General features: G+C 41.6%; 1 protein-coding gene across 4 annotated transcripts in view; it reads left to right on the top strand.

The window, feature by feature from the left end:
* The window catches only part of OSBP2 (oxysterol binding protein 2), a 377,818-nt gene extending 362,746 nt beyond the window's left edge, over window positions 1-15,072 (top strand). For all 4 annotated transcript variants that reach the window (XM_077291739.1, XM_077291757.1, XM_077291748.1 and 1 more), the window contains 5 exons: window positions 2,109-2,212; window positions 3,613-3,708; window positions 7,180-7,364; window positions 9,960-10,180; window positions 12,505-15,072. In XM_077291739.1, coding sequence (XP_077147854.1) covers window positions 2,109-2,212; window positions 3,613-3,708; window positions 7,180-7,364; window positions 9,960-10,180; window positions 12,505-12,647 — 749 coding nt within the window. In that variant the 3' untranslated portion in view covers window positions 12,648-15,072. The remainder of the gene's footprint in view (window positions 1-2,108; window positions 2,213-3,612; window positions 3,709-7,179; window positions 7,365-9,959; window positions 10,181-12,504) is intronic.
* The last annotated feature ends 1,441 nt before the right edge of the window (window positions 15,073-16,513 follow it).

Below are 16,513 nucleotides of genomic sequence, written 5' to 3'. Positions count from 1 at the left end.
AACTTCCTAGCAAAAAAAAAATTTGTTTCCAAAATTGTGCTGATGTAAAGTAGACATGTGGGAAATGTTATTTATTAACTATTTTGTGTCACATAACTCTCTGGTTTAACAGAATAAAAATTCAAAATGTGAAAATTGCGAAATTTTCAAAATTTTTGCCAAATTTCCGTTTTTTTCACAAATAAACTCAGAAATTATCGACCTAAATTTACCACTAACATGAAGCCCAATATGTCACGAAAAAACAATCTCAGAATCGCTAGGATCCGTTGAAGCGTTCCTGAGTTATTACCTCATAAAGGGACACTGGTCAGAATTGCAAAAAACGGCAAGGTCATGAAGGGGTTAGTGATATGATTGTGCCAAGGTTGTCTATTGATTCTTTGCACTCTGCCATGCATGATAGGGGCGACCGAGTCGATGGCTGATGCCAGAGTGGCATTGTAGAAACTAGTGGCAGTGTCTGTGTCGTGGAGTGAAAATATGGAGGACAGCGGTAGAATAGAGTCAGAGAGTGCGAGTGTCTAGATGTGCGAGGTTTCTGCGGGGGTGCGCATGTTGCTGGACATGAGTGACAGGTGTGGAGGACAGTGATGAGAAAGTGAGTAGATGGTGGTCAGATAGAGGGAGAGGGGAGGTTGTGAAGTTAGATAGGGAGCAGAAATGGGTGAAGACCAGGTCTAATGTGTGTCCGTCTGTGTGGGTGGCTGAGGAGGACCACTGAGTAAGTCCAAAAGATGAAGTAAGGGACAGGAGTTTGGAGGCTGCAGGCTGGTGGGTGTCAATGGGGTTGTTGAAGTCACCCATGATGATGGTGGGAATGTCAGCAGAGAGAAAGTGAAGAAGCCAGGTGGAGAATTGGTCAATAAAAGCAGTGGTCAGGCCCAGATGTCGGTACATGACAGCCACTTGGAGGTTGGAGGGAGAGTAGATGCGGACAGAATGGACTTCAAAAGAGGAGAGGATAAGGAAGGGTAGAGATGGGATTGGGTTAAAGGTACAGTTCGAAAAAAGGAGAAGGCCCACTCCTCCACCATGTCTGTTGTCAGGGCATGGAGTGTGGGTGAAGTGGAGGCCGCCGTAACATAGCGCAGCAGGGGAGGCTTTGTCAGAGGGTGTCAGCCGTGTTTTGGTGAGGCCCAGGAAGGAAAGATTACGAGAGGTAAAGAGGTCGTGAATCACGTGGAGTGTATTGCAGACGGAGCGGGCATTCCAGAGTGATCCAGAGAGAGATCAGGGTGGTGGGCATCAATGGCACGGATTTAGAAGCATGACCCCAATGATCAGAGTGCCGATACTGAATGATATCAAAATGTCCCCTTGGTCACATTCACACGTTGAGTATTTGGTGAGTTTTTTACATCAGTATTTGTAATCCAAAACCAAGAGTGGGATAATCAGACGAAAAGTTTAAGGCCACGTTCACACGTTCAGTATTTGGTCAGTATTGTACATGAGTATTTGTAAGCCAAAACCAGAAGTGGTTGATAAATCCAGAAGTGATGACGTGTTTCTATTATACTTTTCCTCTGATTGTTTTACTCCTGGTTTTGGCTTTTAAATACTGATGTAAAATACTGACCAAATACTGAATGTGTGAACGTGGCCTTAAAATCCTAGCTGGGTATTAAAGTAATGGAATCTGTCAGTAATCACTGGTATTTGGAAACCATCCCAAGGTATGTTTTATTTTCCTCCCAACAGTGCTTTTTGAAGGTCTTCCTGTAAGCTATAGAGATCAGAAAAAAATGGATTTTAAAGAGTAGTGGGGTGTGGGACAGTGTATGTTCTAGAGGGGCTGATTTGTCAGCTCAGCTCCATATTGCAGTCATGTCACACAAAATACAGTATAAAGCACCTTAAAAGTCTAATGGGACCAATCCTACTTTTATTAACACAGAATACCATCTCTTGTTTCAAAATCCAATCCCCTAATCTATTCATCTCCATAAAGACAACATCGCACACGTTCCTCTGACCTATTTTCCCCATTTGAATTATTATTGTGTTTTCATCATAAGATATTTCATCTGGAGGCAGATACATGGTAATCATTGCCTAAACATACCAATTAATTCAACATTTTCTGTCCAAATTGTTTGTCACAGGGGATATCCACTTGGAGTTTCTGTCTAGCGGCAACCATTATGTATGGAAGAAGGTCACTTCCACAGTGCACAACATCATTGTAGGCAAACTCTGGATAGACCAGGTAAGGATAAGAGAAATGAACATTTCTAAATGTCCTGATTTACAAAGAAATGTTTTCTTCCCAATCCGTTCGTTGGTGGTAGGAACAGAGCAGCAAAATGACATAGATGCCTTATATTCATCTGTGCTACATTGTTCTGCTTCTCCTCTCCAGTGCACAGCCGATACAGTATATATATTGGTTGTTTATTGAAATTCTAGGCTGATTTTAATGGAATATTAAAGATGTTATGTCAGGTAATGATACTCCAGCCATTTTTGGGGTAAATTCAATATACTATATAGTGAACAACAACATTTTAGCATAGTGCTGTAAAGCCATATAGATTGTTTCATCAAAGCTAGTTTACCCAATTTCTGTCTAAAAAAAAACTTTAAAAGTTGCATTTTTTTTGCATAAAAAAATGCAACGTTTGTTAGAAGTGGGGCGAAAACGGTGTGAACACACCAAAGTGGGTGTAGCTGGGATGGGGCATGAGAAAATTCCTGACGAGCATTGGCATTCACCATTCCACAAATCTTACTCCGGCAGGGTATTTGTGCCGAGGCGCACACCACTTGTCTGACGCTCCTGATTCATGAAGAGGTGTACGTTTCTTCATGAATCAGGAACATCTGACTCCAGCATGCCCTCTCATCCAGACCACCGTGAACAATGCCGGTATTGATGAATTGGGCCCAATGCGCTTACTTTTTATTGGACTGGAATTTCCTGTGCCTATTAGAGTAAGTGATTCTGGGAGGACCCATTTATACAGAACATAAGTTTATCCATTCTTAGTAGCATCGTAAACTTTACTTTTAGTATTGCGTACAGAAGAAATTTCACCAGTAAGGTCTAATTGAATTAAACCATAAAAAATAAACACTGTTAACAGAGTCCGCTCCAAATGGGTGAGAGCATGGGCCCAATGAAGCAGGGGTGGACACAGACAGAAGACGGCCCCTGTGCAAGCAATGTATAGGAGTCCTTTGCAGTTTAAGAATGTGTCTATGACTAAAGCTGCTTGCTGTTCTGGAGGAGAAATTGGGTCCTCTTCCCATTTGTGGTTGCACCAATGGTGTGCGCTATTCCATAATTTTCTGCACACACACAAAACTCAAGTATAGGCTGAAATTATACATTTTGTAATATTACCCTAACCACTGAATCTGAAAATAACTTCCATCAATTGCTTCTTAAAGCTTACTGCTTGTTCCCGGAAGTTTTCTATGTAGCTACCACAACCAATTTTCTCGTAGGAACCAGCTGAGATATCAGACTTGACTCTCCTGGCTTGAATAGTACTGGAGCTTTCAGAATGAACATTTTTTCTTTTTTTTCTTTTGTTCTTTTTTCTCTGACCATTCAAGATATTTACTTAACAGTTTCCCTCTCTCTCTCTTTTTTTTCCTCTATAGTCTGGAGATATAGAGATTACCAATTATAAAACCAAGGATAAATGCCAGCTGAAATTCACACCGTATAGTTACTTCTCAAGGGACATTGCAAGAAAGGTAGTGATTGATTCAGCATGCGTATAAATTATTGTTTATTGAACCCTTATACAATGAAACGTTTTATGACACATTTTATGTTTTATCTGAGAGACTTAAAGTGCTGACTGATGAGACATTATAGACTGCAAACTGGATACAAATTTGAGTGTCGAAATGCTCGCATCAATCTCACAAACAACCCTATTCTAAACATCAATATCTGGTTATAAATAATGGTAAAAAGAAGTGTTATGACTTGTCAGTAGTTTCTAATAAATAGTACATAAAATATGACCACAGTCCAAACGACCAAACAATACATTTTGGAAATCTGAATCTTAAGTACTTAATGCGACCCTCCAATAATGAACCTGTGCCATACACACTGCCCTCCGTTCTCCTATCGGTGCTTCCCTATGTCAGATTGGCAGCCGTTTCTCATCTTCTCCAAAATTGCCATGGAAAGTTAGAACCATGAGAATGCGTAGTTCAGATTTTTTCATCCACAGTGGAGAAGATAACGGGACACTGATCTATCATAGGTAGGCAATAGCATCAACAACAAAAGGCTTGAGAAATGGTGACTTACATGGGCATTTAGGTTCGGGGGGTGAAGCTTTTCTTTGAAGGCAACTTTTAAAAACTTTTGATGAGTTATAACCACCACGCAATAGTTCTGATCGGGAAAAGTTTGGATACTTAGACCAAATTGTACACAAAAAGAGGTAGAAGTGCTCAGCTTATCATTGAGCTGAGTGCTGTGCGGGCTCCTTATAAAATTCCATATTTTCGTACACTGCTATACTCATGCTTGAGGGTAGGCTGATCGCTTCTGCCCCTTCCTTTGATTCCTCAGTATTATTCTAAAGGCCCACATACACATTTACTAACATTGGATGAATCCACCAATATCGATGGATTCTGCTAATGGTCTAATACATATTGGGGGGGCCTGCAAAATCTCTCCAGGCAGATGTGGTTGGGGAAGCTAAGGATCCCGCTTGTCTGATCTTTTTGTTCTCTAAGATAAGCTAGTATCAGAGATGTCTCATCTCATAGAGCAGGAGCGAGAGAGCTCTGGGCCAAACGATCAGCCGAACCATTGTTCATCTGACAGCTATCTAAAGCTTGTGGGAGCTTTACAACCAAGACCCCTTTCATCCAAACTACTGAAGAGAGGCTATAACATATCAGAATTTGAGTTAGGGTACTGTCACACAGTGGCACTTTGGTCGCTACAACGGCACGATCTGTGACGTTCCAGCGATATAGTTACGATATCGCTGTGTCTGACACGCTACTGCGATCAGGGACCCCGCTGAGAATCGTACGTCGTAGCAGATCGTTTGAAACTTTATTTCGTCGTCAAGTGTCCCGCTGTGGCGGCATGATCGCAGCGTGTAACAAAGGTGTGCACGATATTCCCAATGTCCCATATGACTTCTACATCGCAAGTACGTCAAGAAATTATCGCTCCAGCGCCGTGCATTGCAAAGTGTGACCGCAGTCTACGACGCTGGAGCGATAATCAAGCGACGCTGCAACATCACGGATCGTGCCGTCGGAGCTATCAAAGTGCCACTGTGTGACAGTACCCTTACCTTTTAAGATAACCTATCACAAAACATTCTCAGTGGGAAACAAATAAAGTAATAGGCGAGCTTGAGATGAATCCTAAATACATACCTGTAGACAATAAGGAAATGGCAGTGTTATAAAGATGGGGCCAGGCAATTTTCTTTTAGCTGAACTCCAGTGTAATGTGAACATTTTCTAATTTTAGGTTGCTGTACTTTATAAATCAGCAGTGGATTTTATTAATATAGAAATGAAATCATGGAGTGCAGCGGAAGCATCCACTGTTCTGCCCTTCCCCACGCAGTGGGCACAATGCTCCCACGCTGGGCGCTGCCTCCTGGAGAAAAGAAGGTACACATACTGAGCATGGAAAGTTCATGTTTTGTACCAGCGAGCTTTCTCCTGTAGCCACAGGTGGGCTGCGATTTAACACATTTATTCCTTGAGGAGATCATAAAGAAATCTGTTCTGGGACCTAATTTACAGATTTCTGAACAATGAGTGCATAACAGAAAGAATATTGACAGCAGCGTCTGCTGCTCATAAAATGGTGACTTGTGCGCATCACAGATTTATTCCTATCGTGACATTTGCTGCATATTGGCTTTTTAGTATCCCCTGTGGTTTCAAAATCGTATTAATAAGTAAATCTTTACAAGTCTTAAAGGGAACCTGTCGCATTGTACATGCAGTCTGATCTGTAGACAGCTCGATATAGGGAAGGACAAGCTGAGCGGAAAGATATATAGGTTTGTTGGGAAAAAAATTAGTATAACCTGTATTTTATTCATTGAAATTCCAGGCGACTGTATGCATGAGTCCAGTGGGTGGTCCTACTAGTGATTGACAGCTATTTCTGCAAGTACAGTCATAGAGGGAAGACTGTCAATCACTGAATAGGACTTCCCACTGGACTCATGCATAGTATCACCAGGGATTTTAATGATAAAAACCTAAGTTTTGCTGAAACTTTTCACACAAAAATGAATACAAATCTAATCAGCTCCCCCCCTTTTATAACATCCTGACTGCAGATCAGATATTATTTTCAACATGAGAAACTCCCTTTAATAGCAATTTTGGGCTTTATGTGCCTGTACACTAGATGAAGGCTCTCCGTCTTATTTTGTGAGCTTAAGCTGGTCTTACGAGTTGGCTGAACTCACTCATGTCCTAATGTAGACGGGGCAGCCTTCAGTCTAGTGATGGCAGACATCATGGAAAACAAAGTTATCATGTTGGATTTCAATGAAGATACCTCCTCATCTCATAAAAATAAATATGCCCACTCAGCGAAGCTCTGCATAATGGGACACGGTAATTGTGATGGGTGTGTGTTTTAGACAAAGGTCCCCTATCTATCAGACATTTCTGGCATATCCTATGGATATGCCATAAATATTCGAGATGGGAATACCCTTTGAATACCATCTTTAATCTATTTTGACCAGCCTAAACCTAAAAGTAGTTAATTAATTAAATATTCACGTATTTTGATTTTATTTTGTTTGGAGATCTGAAACATTTAAGTTACATTGTGACAAACAATCAAAAGAATAGGAAATCAGGAAGGGGCAAACACTTTTTCACACAACTGTATATGGCAAAATGAATGGTGTCATTCAAATCTACATTTCATCCCAATGAAAACAAGCTTTTATACTGCGATGTTGATGGAAAAATAAAAAGCTATTGCTCTTCGGAGAGGAAGGCAAAAATGAAAGTTCAAAATATTGGCCAGTCCATTAGGGGTTAAATATTGACTTGAAAGAGTTACATTTGGATTCATTTTCTTTTGTATTTAATAGTTATGAAGACTCTAAATCATTTTTGTAGGATTTGCCTTTCCCTGCAGATTGCAATCATCAACCTCTAATCCCTAATGTGTTGGCTTTCCTATATATCCTATAGGTTACTGGAGTTGTGATAGATGCCAATGGAAAAGCACATTATGTCCTATCTGGGACATGGGACGAGAAGATGGAATGTGCGAAGATTGTGCAGAGTAGTCAAGGCAATGGCAGCACTGAAGGGAAGCAGAAGACTGTATACCAGACGCTCCCACCAAAACTGCTCTGGAAAAAATACCCTCTACCGTAAGTCTCAGCAACAGATGGCCTGTGTAACAACCCTGCCGGCATCACTGCATGGCCTTCCATCCCTCACCTGCCTGTTACATCAACTCACTCACCCTGTGCCATGCTGTGAGATCTGTCTGCTGCCGGCTCCATGCCGTGTGCTTCATGGCCGCTTGCTCTGTGTACACTTTATGTCTGTGTGCATAGGGGGGCGGCGCCAGCAACTCCTGTTTCTTATTCAGTCTGTGTGCACCTCCCTAAGATATCTCTGGCCAATAGCCTAAAGGCCTCTGATTTTTAAGGCGTCCTCACCCATTGGAGGACACCGGAGCAAACTTACTTGCTAAGTCAGTACTTTGCTGCTGAGGTGTCTGGTTCTGTCTCTGTGTCCGCCACCCAGTGGGGCATCATACCCTGGTCTGTATCTGTGTTCCGTTACTTCTGTGTCTGAACTCTGGTCTATGCCTGTTCCTGTCAGAACTCTGGTTTATGTCCGTTCCTGTTCCTTCTTTGTTTGTTCACCATTCTCACTCTACTGTGTTTACCTCTGCGTTACCTCTCTGCTCTGCTTGCCACTATCAGTGGCTCTGCATCTCTCTGCTGTTCGTCACTACCTGTGGCCCTGTGATTTTTTGCTCAGTTCTGCCACAACCTGTGGTTCTGTGCCTCTCGGCTTTGCTTGCCACAACCTGTGGCTCTGCACCCTCTGGCTCTTGGCTTTGCCTTCTGCGGTTTTGGCTCTTGGCGTTGTCTCCTGTGGTTCACTCTTGGCTCCGCCTCCAGCATCTCCGCTCTTGGCTCCGCCTCCAGCATCTCCACTCTTAGCTCTGCCTTCTCCTTCTCTGGGCTTTGCCTTCTGCGGTTTTGGCTCTTGGCGTTGTCTCCTGTGGTTCACTCTTGGCTCCGCCTCCAGCATCTCCGCTCTTGGCTCCGCCTCCAGCATCTCCACTCTTAGCTCTGCCTTCTCCTTCTCTGCTCTTAGCTCTGCCTTCTCCTTCTCTGCTCTTCGCTCCGTCTTCTCCTTCCTGCTTTTACTCCACCTCCTGTGGTTCTGCTTTGCATCCGCTCTTGCTCTACCTCTGTTCAGAAACTTGCGGTACAGATTCCTACCTGTTTCCATATACCCTCCAGTCTGAACAGGTTCTTACCTGTTTCCATACACTCGCCTGTATACCAGTTCCTACCAGAGTATCAGCCCAGTCCGCCTGTCTGCCTGAGTGCCAGCCGTTCCCGCCTGTCTGCCAGAGTGCCAGCCGTGCCTGTCTGCCTGCCTGTATCTCTGTCAAGCCAGTCTGCCCGTCAGGGCCTCTGCCGTACCCATCCGTCAGCCAGTGTCACAGCTGTGCCTGCCTGCCTGTGTCTTGTCCCCGGTGGAATCAGCATCCACAGTCAGACTCCACCCTGGAGTGGTACCTGGTAGCTTCCTACTGCACAAGTCTGACCTCACCATCGGAGGCTCCAGCGAACACCTAGGAAGCTCCTTAGTTGCGCCCCTTCCAGGGAAGTCTGGTCTGTGGTCCAGTGGGGCCGCACCCCCGCACGCCAACCAGTCTGGGCTGAAGGTTTAATAACTATATGTATGTTTATGTAACTTGCTTACAGAGCTCCATTAATTGCACCTCACTTTACAGACTGAACAGGTCTGTTAGTTTTTTGGCTCATAGTTAAAAATAAATAACAACCCCTTTAATAAAGGAAACACAAGCCCTTGTCTGAAGTGGACGTGTGGGTTTCAGGAACATTGCTTTAGCACTAGTTACATAAAGCTCCATAAATACATAAAGCTGTTTTCTTCAGTTATTTGTCCTAGTAGAAAGATGCAATATTGATTTCTGCGCCATTGGGTGAGATCAGAATTTCTCTAACTCTACAGATGAATTGACCGACCTGCATGCAGAGAGATTTCATTAACCTTTGATGCCAGAAAAGGTTCTTTTCCACATTGGCAATAAACAGTGATGGTAATTGTAGCGCAATTTACATTTGCAAAAAAAGTCACATCTGAGTGACAGTAAAGGTCGCTTGTAAAAGAGTAAAATATGCGCTTGTGCTAAAGTCAGGTTTTTTCCTCCAGGCATTCACCTAATCTATAGCTTGGAGTTCTGCAACTATATGCTGTATTGATGTACAAGTCAACATTTGCTTTATTGCCAAGAATAATCAGCTACACTATTAAAATTGTTTTTTAACTATATATCATAACCCAAATGTGTGGCAAAAGGACACGTTCTGCCATGTGACAGTGTCAATGGAAGCGGGTGCTAATGTATAGCAGATGTGAGCATAGCCATACATGTACAGTACATCGGTAACATCGCTAAAGCCGAGAGTCTAACTTTATTGGGTCAAGCAATCAAATTAAGAATATTTTTAAGCAAGTAACACATCACTTGATTTACTAAATCAGCCTTTCTTTTGTGACACAATTATCAAAATTTCAAGATTTTTCATTTATCTGCAGTTCATGCAATCTAGGATCAATGGGACCTGGTAAATGCCACATGGTAAATAGACTGCATTCATTGTCATGTTAGAAGAAAATCCAAACATCAACTTCTGGCTTTTTTCTTACATCAATAATAATAATTCAAATAATATTTTTTTTTTTAACAGTGACAATGCAGAAAATATGTATTTCTTCTCTGAACTTGCCCTTACACTAAATGAACCTGATGACAGCACTGCTCCCACGGATAGTCGGCATCGGCCGGACCAGCGATTAATGGAGAACGGCAAGTGGGATGAGGCCAATGGGGAGAAGCAGCGGCTAGAGGAAAAACAGAGAGCTGTTCGGAGGAGGAGAGAGGCACAGGCGGTGGAGGCCTTAGAAGAAGGTATTCGGGTCCTATTTGTTTCATGCGAATAATTGTATTTTAATAAATGCTTTTTAAAGGGAGTCCGTTAGGTCAAACTGACAGTGTCAGCTAAGCACACACCTTGTAGGGGATAGACCCCTTATACAAATTGCTCCTCTAGTGTTCTCATCGGTGTCTCTGCTCTGCAGAAACTAAAGTTTAATTGAACATACTAATCAGGTTTCGTGGTGCACCCTGGTGTGGCCAGGAAAAGGGGGAATCCAACATCAACAAATAAAAGCCACTTTCTTTACTTCTTGGTTAAAATAGTTCACGAGCCACATTAAAACAAAGGAGAAAGAATTCACTTAGTTACGCGTTTCAGGCTCTTTTGTACACTATGTCTAAGGGCTGAAAGAGCATGAAACGAGTAACTCAGTAAGTGCTTTCTCCTGTTTTTTTATGTGGCTTGTGTATTATTTTAACAAAGAAGAAAACAAAATGGCCTTTATCCATTGATGCTGGCTTCCCTTATGTTTGGATTTCAGTATGGACTGAACCCTGTCGAATATTCCCCCTATTGGGGAGAGTGGGCTGACAACATTGCCTTACTGTTGTGGCCAGGAGGCTTAGTTTATGCAGAATGGGGGCAGTGATTAGAGCACTAAAGGTTCAGTTCTTACAGGGACTTTATGTCCTACAAAGCTTTAGGCCCAATTCATTATTGCATTTGCGTATACTTTTGTTGAGCTTTTGGTGTTTTGCCCTTTTGTTTTTGTTCATGCCATATTCATCTTTCCATTTGTGTCATTTTTAAAGTCACTTTTTATAAGTTTCTGTTTTTTTCCTTTATTAGTTCATGGGCAGAGTTTAGAGTATCCAAATTTTCTTCGGTACTTTCCCGGAGTGACCTCATGTTTGCCTGAATATTTTCCGTGAATTCTGCAAGACTTTAGCAGAACATGTGACCTTTTTTGCGCTAAACTGGCACATAACAGGTTAAAGATGAACAGAAAGACCTTTTTTTTTATTTTGCTCAATATTCATGAACTGCATGCGCCTGCGCCATTTTAAGAATTTGTTTATACTGTCAGATTTGGCTGATGGACTTCTATGAAAGAGTATTGTCAAGTTTGTAAGTTATTCCCTATAAATGAGATAGGGGATATTCTCCTGATTGCTGGGACCTCACCAATCCCGAGAACCGGGACTCTAAAGAGCCCTATATAAATGTAGCGGTGGCCAATCATGCTCACTGACACGCTATTTGTAGAACCACATTCAGTTGGTCTTCGGCACCAATGAATGCAGCAGCCGTGCGCATGAAAAAAACTCTGAGCTGTGGGGATGGTGGGGGACCCAGTAATCTGACCACCAGCCAGAAGGCAGTTTCACCTATTCGTTGGATAATGGCGAACATCCAAACTTGAGAATATTAATCAGAACAACCGTTAAACCAGGTGGGGTACTAATATAAACTGTATGGACCCCAATAACTCTTGTCAGAGGGTGGGTTAGTAATATAAACTGTATGGACCCCCATAACTCTTGTCAGAGGGTGGGTTAGTGATATAAACTGTATGGACCCCCATAACTCTTGTCAGAGGGTGGGTTAGTGATATAAACTGTATGGACCCCCATAACTCTTGTCAGAGGGCACGGTACTAATATAAACTGCATGGACCCTCATAACTCTTGTCGGAGGGCGATGTACTAACATAAACTGTATGGACCCCAATAACTTTTGTCAGAGGGTGGGGTAGTAATATAAACTGTATGGACCCCCATAACTCTTGTCAGAGGGTGGGGTAGTAATATAAACTGGATGGACCCCCATAACTCTTGTCAGAGGTTGAGGTACTGATATAAACTGCATGGACCCCCATAACTCTTGCAGGAGGGCAGTGTACTAATATAAATTTTATGGACCCCAATAACTCTTGTCAGAGGGTGAGGTACTAATATAAACTGTATGGACCCCCATATCTCTTGCAGGAGGGCATGGTAGTGATATAAACTGTATGGACCCAATAACTCTTGTCAGAGGGTGGGGTGCTAATATAAATTTTATGGACCCCCATAACTCTTGTCAGAGGGTGAGGTACTAATATAAACTGTATGGACCCCCATAACTCTTGTGAAAGGGCGGGGTAGTAACATAAACTGTATGGACCCCTAATACTCTTGTCAGAGAGCGGAATAAAAGAAAACCCTGCAATCAATGTCTTTAAAGCAGTGACCCGTCTCCTTCATGGGTGGAAGCCATTGTGAAGTAACTCTGTTTCCATATGTATCGGCATGCAGCACTTCTTCTTATAACATTTGTTCTTGTTCTCTTCCGTCCACGTACATGTCCTTTGCAGGTAACGACTATGAAGGGTATCTGCCACTGTGGTTTGAGAGGAAGGTCGATCCATATACCAACGAGCTCATGTGTATTTATAAAGGAGGATACTGGGAGAGCAAAGAAAAGCAAGACTGGTCGAAATGTCCTGATATTTTCTGACAGCGCCTGAGACAACAAAAGCTCACAGATCTCGCCGGCCTCAGTGATGGGGCCGCAAACAACAGGCAAAAACTCTTAACGCTCAGGAACAGGCGGCAAAGGCCGACTTTCAATGTGAAAAAAAGCAGAAATACAAACCAAAACACATGCCAAAATTACCACATCTGAGCGGGAAATTCGAGGGGGAACAGGGATCTCACGCTTATTTTTCAATGCTTTTCGTTTTACAACATTGGAATTTCTTTTTTTATCAACTAATAGTTGGGAAATAAGAATATTTATTTTGACGTTTATTTTAACATTTACTATATATACACGTACATACATATATGAAGAAATATATATAATTGGGCTTTATTCAATAACGGTTTTTCTCTAGTTCTGAAGTCAATCTTTCACAAGTACAATCTTAAACTTTGAGAAGAGCTTAGAATATGAAGGTACTCTTAGCTATATAATTTATGTACATTAGATGCATATGTATATTCTTGTTAACAAATGATAATATGCTTTTAATTATGGGCAGCAAGGAAATCACTATTTCTGATGACAGTGGCCATTTGTACATTTCTTGAAAAGTTTGTACACTAAATGATGGGTCCGGTATTCAGTTACAATTAAGATCACTGTGTAATATCTTTATTTTTTAATTAACTAGTGCACTTTTATTGATACTTTTCCAAAGATCATGGCCCCTCTTATACTAGGCAATTGTATTCATGTTTAAGTAGATCAGGGTGAAATTGTAGCCCAAAGGCCAGCGCTGCTTTGTAAGCCTGGGCTATTAATGACTGGTTATTAAACTGCTTCATTACATGGTTCCATTATATGACAAGACAATGTTGCAACTGATTTACTTATTCTTCATTGTAGTAGGGATATAACGGTGTATAAGCCTCGTGCACAGTGTCTTAGAACGGATCCGTGTTGTACTAATCCATAGTATGATGTCCATAGGAGGTAAATAATGGATCTATGAGAAGAATAAAACACATAATTTCCCAACACATGCCATTAGGCTTGTAGGATGGATACCATTCCTCCATACAGCAGCACGCAGACTGCTTCCAGAGGCTCTGTGTCCTTTCACACAGGGTTCCCACATGATTTGACAGGTGCATTAGCGCTTAGTCCAGTCTTGGTTCCAAAATCTACAGCCCAAATTCCAAAAAAAAGTTGGGGCGCTGTGTAACAAGTAAAGAAAACAAGAATGCAATTATGTGGAAACCTCTTATAGCTATATTTTATTCATAACAGATCAGAAGCTGAAGGTCAGACATTTTCCATTTCATTTTTTAAAAAAATAACTAAATTGATGGGAGCAATACATCTCCATAAAGTTTGGCCCAGGCCCTGTCTACCACTGAGTATCATCCCTTCTTCTTCTTACATAAGTCTGTAACCATCTGGGAAGTGAGGAGACCAATTGGTGGAATTTTGGGCGAGGAATGTTGTCTCATTCCTGTCTGATGTAAGATTCTAGCTGCTGCACAGCGCGGGGTCTTTGGAGAATTTTTTATTTCATAATACGCCAAATGTTTTCTATTGGTGAAATGTCTGGACTGTAGTTCATTATCCAAACTCTTCTTCTATGAAGCCAAGCTGTTGTGATGGAGGCAGTATGTGGTTTAGCATTGTCCTGATGAAATATGCAAGGCCTTCTCTGAAATAGACCTTGTCTAGATAGGAACATGTGTTTTCTACAACCTCATTCACACATCCGTGTTTAAACATGAGTGTATGGTCTGTTTTTACCATCAGTGTTTTTCAAGGATGGATAAGTATATACAGTAGATAAATTACAAAGCTTCTTCTATCCTTTGCAATCTGTGTGCTTTACGTGATTTTCATGGACCCATAGATTTGTATCGGCCCTTTCCACCCATGATACCAGAAAAAATTGACGTATCTCCAGTTTTGCATGGACACACAATCCGAGAAAAACACAGATGTGTATAGCACGATAAAGTATAATGGGTACCTGAAAAGAATGGATACATCGCATAAGTTCAACATCGACGTCTGAATGACGCCCAACACTCAGCATTGATTGTGCCTTTCACCATGTTTGGCCGCCAACATTTTCTAATTGAGTTAATAGTTTCAGATGAAATGGAAAATGTCAAATGTTCACCTTCTGATCTGTGTTCTATGTTTTGAAGAAAATACAGCTATTAGAGATTTCCAAATCTGGCGTTCTTGTGATCATCACATTTTACACAGGACCCCTTCTTTTTTGGAAATGGTGTTGTGTGCTGTTTATTTCCTGAACATAAGACAAGTTCCTTTGTTGCCTGGAGGGTGCTATTATAAGTAATTTGACAGGCATTTAAAATATAGCATATCTGTACTCTGACACTTTTCTTGCATATCTAATAATACTTAATGAGATTGATACAAAATAAAGTTGTTTTTTATGAGGCAATGAGGCATATTTCATAGTAGACCATGCGGACCTATGACTTGATAGCGTGGTTTTGCTGCCCTTTTGGTTAAATGTTCACCAATTCAGGATATACTAAATGATTAGTTCAGATTCATCCAAATTTATGAACATACTTTATTAAATGTAACTACGTAAAAACTGACTTAAATGGAGTTTGCCACCCCCAAAACTCAAAATAAGCTACTTATACATTCATATAGGGGATTAAGCCCTTATAAAACTCAAACACAGTAGAGTTCACTAATTTGTTTTATATAAAAACTCTTTTATTACATATGTAAATGACGGGTCCTTGGTGCTTGTATTGAATAGGCCTGTCTATCCGCACTGACACCGCAGGAGCTGCGAGCACACAGTGTCAATGCAGGCTTGCGCTCATCCTCCTCTCCTGCCTGCATCGGCTGCCCGCTACTGTGTGATCATGTGTGCGGCAAGCGGCCACTTCAGAAAAGAGAGGGGGATGGGCGGACACACACACTAATACTGTGTGTGTACACTTGTTGGGGTCCTACAGTGTCAGTGTGGATGTGCAGGGATTCAATTCAGGCACCACTCATAAGTCAGCGCTGTCAATCAACCTAATGAAAGGTGCGGAGGATTGTAATTGTAGGGGTGGAACGGTGCACTGAGCCCTTGCCCTACCATGGGTGCACGGAGGATCCCTCATTTACATAGCTAATAAAATATTTTTTATATCAAGTGAAATGAGTGAAATCTGTGCTACAGGTATGATTTTCATAGGGGTTAAGTTACCTATGTGAATGCATAAGTTGCTAATCTGGGTGTTATGGGTGACAGAATCTATTGGAAAATTCTAATTTGATTTTGAAATTGGCATTGGTCCAACCTCACAACCCAAACGTACTTGTGTTGCAACCAGGAGACTGATGGCGGCTTTAATACCAAGTAGAGCATTAAAGGATATTCTGTTACTACATGGTCACCATGGTGTTAAAGCTTTATAGTAGTCACTGGTTAAACAAAGTCTTCTCACAAATGGCACTTACAGCGAAAAGTAGAAGGGAAAAATATTAAAAGGCAGCAATCACTAATAGTACAGAGTCAAGGAGGTGGTCCCGGTCTCCCCTCAGTCATACAGGGCAGCTGTAGCGCCATCTAGTCCATGCACATATTAGTACATCTCGCTTCACGGCTTATGGATACCCCTTGAGGTGCCTTATAATACTAATACTGCATGACTGCCTACTTTATAACTTGATTTGTTTTGCTCTAAATTCCATTTCAGAGGGTAACATCTTTGGAAAGTTATTATTGTTATGTATAAGACCTTGGCAACAGTTGAAAGACCCTATATTCGATAACGAGTTCCCTTTGAATCCTATTACAATACACAGGAGGCGCTCATTATAGTTTTTTTATTATTAGAAAAAAAACTGAAAAATTAATTCCTGGTTAAGTA

Source organism: Ranitomeya variabilis, chromosome 1 (genome assembly GCF_051348905.1).
Source record: "Ranitomeya variabilis isolate aRanVar5 chromosome 1, aRanVar5.hap1, whole genome shotgun sequence".
Taxonomy (NCBI): Eukaryota; Metazoa; Chordata; class Amphibia; order Anura; family Dendrobatidae; genus Ranitomeya; species Ranitomeya variabilis.
Note: the sequence above shows the minus strand (reverse complement) of the source record. Positions and strands in the feature narration are given on the sequence as shown.